The sequence below is a fragment of the Anser brachyrhynchus genome, assembly GCF_964034855.1.
Source record: "Anser brachyrhynchus genome assembly, chromosome: 15".
Taxonomy (NCBI): domain Eukaryota; kingdom Metazoa; phylum Chordata; class Aves; order Anseriformes; family Anatidae; genus Anser; species Anser brachyrhynchus.
The window spans coordinates 12227855-12232854 of NC_137733.1; the positions used below are offsets into that span (position 1 = coordinate 12227855).

Sequence of the window (5000 nt, forward strand, 5' to 3'; positions counted from 1 at the left end):
AAATGGGATAAATAAAGTCGAATTAATTCATTATAATAAAGAGAGAGAGAGAGAAAAGTCCCCCTTCTCTTATTCTGGGCTGGATTGATTACCATTCTGTATTCAGAAACACGTCCCCCTCGCATTCCTCTCCTGAAATCCGACAGAAAATGAGGCATTTATTGCTACAGGCAAAATTTGGTCCAGTGGACACAGTTTACATTTAGTATTTATAGAGAAAGAAATTAAATTATGGTGAAAAGTGAAGCCCTTGACCCCAGAATTAATACCAACCCCATCATTTTCTTATTTCTGTTAGGGCTGCGTAGTCCAAATTCAAGCTACCTTTTAGCTCTAAGCAGAGGCAGGGAGACCATAATTAAACTAATCTATAGGGGGGAGGGAGGGAGCAGCAATAATACAGCAGTATATTGTATGGCATTCAATTAGGTGAATAAATACAGTTCCGGACAGACAACATAGATTAGAGGCTCGACTTCCTTTTTATTTCAATTTTAGCTTCTCCCTCTCACACACTCACACGAACAAGCACTGTGGAATGCATCATCTTGACTGGATATTTTATAACTGGAAAATCTATTTGTATGTTTTCCAGAGATAAAGTGTCTCTCCCTCTTTCCCCTTCCTCCCTCTCTCTCTCCCTTTCCCTTCTATTCCATCATTTTTCCCCCCTTTTCTCTCCCCCCCCCCCCCCCCCGCCCGCCCCCCGACTCGAAGCATTTCATTCCGCACGAACCTCCCAGGAAGATTTAAAGAGTTTGCTCCCCTTTTTGATTTTTCCAGCCCGGCTCTTGCTCTCCCTCTCCTCTTTGTTAAACGCCAGCGCCGCCGGGCCCGGCGCTCCTCTCCCCGTCCCTTCCCAGCCCTTCCCTCCCCACCTTCCCGGGGCTCTGCTGGGAAGGGGGCAGGGGGCAGCCCCCCCCCACGACCCCCCCCACTTTTGGGAAGGGCTTCTCCAGGGCTCCTGGGGGAGAGGGCTCAAAGCCGGGGCTCCCCCCTCGCCCTCTCTTTGCTGGGGAAACCTTCCCTTGAATTATTAACTGGGGGAGCCCATCAATATTTTATTTGGGCGAAAACTTCGGCGGGGACGTAATTTAATTAGGACAAATTTGGCGGCTGTTCGGAGGCTGTTAATCACTGGCAGGGCGAAGCGCGGTGGGTGTGATGGGCTGCTTCTCCTGCGCGGGGAGGGGATGGCAAGGGAGGGGTGGGAACTTTATTTGGGTCTCTTTTTTTTTTTTTTTTCCCCTTTTCTTAAATTTGCTTTGGCCTCCTCTTGAAGAAGAGGCTGCTCCTAGCTGTGGCTGCGCTCGCGGTTCCAGGCTTATGGTTGCTGCTGGGGAGGGGGGGGGGGGACCGTGGCCGAATCGATAGGAGATTGCATTAATTATGATTTCGATTGATATGCTCAAATCTCCTCCTAAACGCCGCAAAAGGCTCTTCCCCTTTCTTTCCCTTCTTTTTTTTCTCCCCCCCCTCCCCTTTTTTTTCTTCCCACCTCTCCATCCCTCTGCCCCCCTCCCCTCTCCCCTGTTATAGAGCCGGAGAGGAGATGAAAAGGCTTGTAGTTTTAAATTCAATGTGACAGCTCTGGAAAGAGCGGATGATGAATCTCCTATTATTGGATCAGTCTATTTGCCGCTCAATGTCTCTCTGTAATTGGAGCAACATCACTTTAAAGGTTCAGAGAGTAGAGCATTTCTGGTGAAAAATCCCCACAACACGCCGGTGAATGTTTTAAAGGGAAATCTATTAGTGATTTGGAGAGGGGAGGGGACAAGGGGGAAGAGGGTGGGTTGCGGGGGGGGAGGCGGTGTGTGTGTGTGTGTGCGAGCAACTCTTCTGTTTGGTATTTAACCGGGTATCAGGCAGGTCCGTGTGTTCCCCTCCGTCTCCCCCTCGCCCTCCCCTGCCCTCCCCGGGCTGGAGTTCGTCTCCGAGCCCCCCTCGTCTTGTTGTGACAGCTCTGATATTGTTTATTGAGGCTGGATGTCAGGTATAATTAGCAATCGATATGGAAAACGTTTGCTCCCCACACTGGCACGTCTCTGACGTCAGGAGCGATTAACGTTTCTTATTGGTCCCAAATTCCCCCAGCCTGAGCTAATTATTGGGAGCCTGATGTTGATAAAGTTAAAGCGCCCGGGCGCCCTGCAGCATGAGCCCCTCGCCGCGCCGCCTCCTCCTCCTCCGGCAGCAGCACCCCCGGCCCCAGCCGCCCCGCCGCCAGCACCCCCAGCCCCGACGGCACCCCCCGCCGCCGCCCTAAAGCCGCCCCCATGATGGACAGCCGCATCCTGGAGCATCCCCATGCCCAGTTCGGGGGCATGGTGGGCTTCCCTTACCCGCTCGGCCACCACCACGTCTACGAGCTGGCCGGCCACCAGCTGCAGTCGGCGGCCGCCTCCGTGCCCTTCTCCATCGATGGATTACTGAGCGGCTCCTGCGCCGCCTCCGTGGTCAACCCGGCGCCTCTCATCCCCTCGGGCTGCGGGGTGAGCGGGGACAGCCAGCCCTTCAAGCTCGCAGGTAGGAGCGGCCCCGGCCCTATTCCCGTCCCTGCCCCGACCCCCGGCCCTATTCCCATCCCTTCCCCTATCCCCGACCCCATCCCTGCTCCGCGCCCCGCTCCGTGCGGGTACCGGGGTGCCTGGAGGAGGAAAGGGGGTGCTGCCACCCTCGGTGTCCCCCCCCGAGGGGACGGACGGGACGGGCTGGGGGGCAGCGGGAGCCCCCCCCGCTCCCAGCGGGCAGCGTGTGCCCCGAACAATAGCGGGGCCGGGCCGCCCCCAAACTTCTCCGCGGTGGGTGCTCGGGCCAGGCCGCCCTTCCCGCTATTTAAAAAATAAAAATAAAATAAAAGGGAGGGGGTGCCGGAGTCTGGGGAACGAATAGCGGTGTTGTTTGGTTTTTTTTTTTGGCGTTGTTGTTATTTTCCGAGCGCTATAACCACCGGGAAAGGCTCTCCTGCCTTCCCCCGGCCTGCAGCACGGCTATTGTTCAGCTCCGCGAACGGCGCCCCAGCCTCCTCTTATCGAGCCTGGAACATCCTCCCTCCGCTAAAAATAATAATAACAATAAAAATAAAAATCCGTTATTCCGATCGCGATAATTTCCCCACCCGGCGGATAACGGGAGGGGCAGCCCGGACCGTGAATCCCGGCACGGCAAAAGCCCGTCCTCGGGGAGGCCGGAGGCCGGCGGAGGCTGCGGGGGGCCCGGAGGCTGCGGGGGGCCCGGAGGCTGCTGGAGGCCCGGAGGCTTCGGGAGGATGGAGGCCGCCCAGCCCCGGCAGGCCCGCGTGGGACCGGAGGCCGTCTGGGGCGGCCGGGGAAGGGAAAGGGGGGGGGCCTTTAATTTTAATTTTTATTTTTTTTTTAATTCAACCTTTGGTGGCTGGAGCCTCTATCGGAACTTCTCTCTCTCTCTCTGCCAGCTGGGTGCCTGTGGCGAGCTTCCTTCAGGAATAAATGTTCAGTAAAGTACATTTTCGGAGGAGGCGAGGGCAGATCGGGTTCCTGCCCGTTTTTAGCGCAGGTGTGTGTTATAATCCCGCTATTTTACCAACGTTGCCGAGCACGAAAGTTAAAGGCTCCTGTGAATGGCAGGGAGGGGGGAGAAGGCCCGTCTTCCAGGGAGCTGAGGGTATTTCTGCCTTTTCAGACTCGGGTGACCCGGACAAAGAAAGTCCTGGCTGTAAAAGAAGACGAACCCGCACCAATTTTACTGGCTGGCAGCTCGAGGAGCTGGAAAAGGCGTTTAATGAGAGCCATTACCCGGACGTGTTTATGCGAGAGGCTCTGGCTCTCAGGCTGGACTTGGTGGAGTCCAGAGTGCAGGTAAAAAACCCCAAACCTCCTCCCCTCCCGTCTCCCCGGGCCGAGGTGCTCCTCCGGGAGCCCCAGCCCTGCTCCTGCCGGGGCTCCCCTTTTGTTCCCTGCCCTCGCTCGGTCGCCGCCGGTTTATTTCTATTATTTATTAAAAAAAAAATAAAAGGCTGGCTCGCAGACGGGCCACAAAGCGTGATATTGCAGCCTAGGTTCCCTAACCATTTTTATTTTTCCCCCGTAAATATTTTTTTCCTAAACGAGCCGAGGGTGAAAAATTAACGTGCAAAGCTGAGACTTCATCGCGGGCCGGGGTGCGCTGGAAAATGGCAACGCAGCTCGCAGGGGCGGCGAGAGCTGCGGGACTTGCTCAACTTCACCTGAGCGGCCTGCTCGGGAGTACGGGGGGGCTCCATCTAGTTGCTTAAAAATAATAATAATAATAAAAAAAAATTAAATAGGGATTGAGGCGGGGGGATGCGGGACCGCGTCTCACCGTGTTGCTGTACGTCGCGGTGGCTGCTCCGGCCGGTGGAAGGGGGCGCGGATGGGGCTGGGGGTTGCGTGGGGGCTGCGTGGCCGTGCAAGGGGGGGGACACGGACGACACCCGGTTTGCACCCTCGGGGCCGCCCCCCCCGGGGCTGAGCCGGCGCCGTATGCGCGGTGCCTGCAGCGGCTTCTTTTGGCGGGGCGATGCCCGGGCGCCGCTCCCTAAAAAAGCACGGCTCGTCCCGGCACGGCTCGTCCTCGTCCCCCGACGGCCCTCCCGGGGCGAAGGAGCCGGGCTGGGGTCGTGGAAACGCCGGGGCTGGGGCTGTGCTCGGGGCCCGGTGGTGCCGGCGGAGGGCCGGGGAGGGTTTTCTTTCTTTTTCTCATAAGCTAGACAAATAACAATAATTTAGGGGCTCATCCCACTTCGCTCCGCTCCCCGGGATGGGAAGGAGGTCCGGGCGAGGAGAGCCCCCCCTCTGCCTCTCGCCCGCTTATTGTGCTGTGTTTTATGGCTTTTTGCGAGCTGCTGCGAAGGGATCGGGCCCGGCCCCGGTGCTTCTGCACCCCTGGGCCGCGGGGAAGAGCTGGGGGCGGGGGGGGGGACACAACAGCCTTTCCCCCGTCCCCTCCGTCGGTGCTAGCAAGGCGCAGCGTGTGTGTGCGTGAGTGTGCACCCCCCA

The 5000-nt window shown here is 57.5% G+C and overlaps 1 protein-coding gene across 1 annotated transcript in view; it reads left to right on the forward strand.

Moving 5' to 3' along the window:
• Window positions 1-1102: 1102 nt before the first annotated feature.
• The window catches only part of UNCX (UNC homeobox), a 6402-nt gene continuing 2504 nt past the window's right edge, over window positions 1103-5000 (forward strand). The window contains 2 exon segments of the mRNA XM_080556741.1: window positions 1103-2529; window positions 3664-3839. Coding sequence (XP_080412867.1) covers window positions 2280-2529; window positions 3664-3839 — 426 coding nt within the window. The 5' untranslated portion in view covers window positions 1103-2279.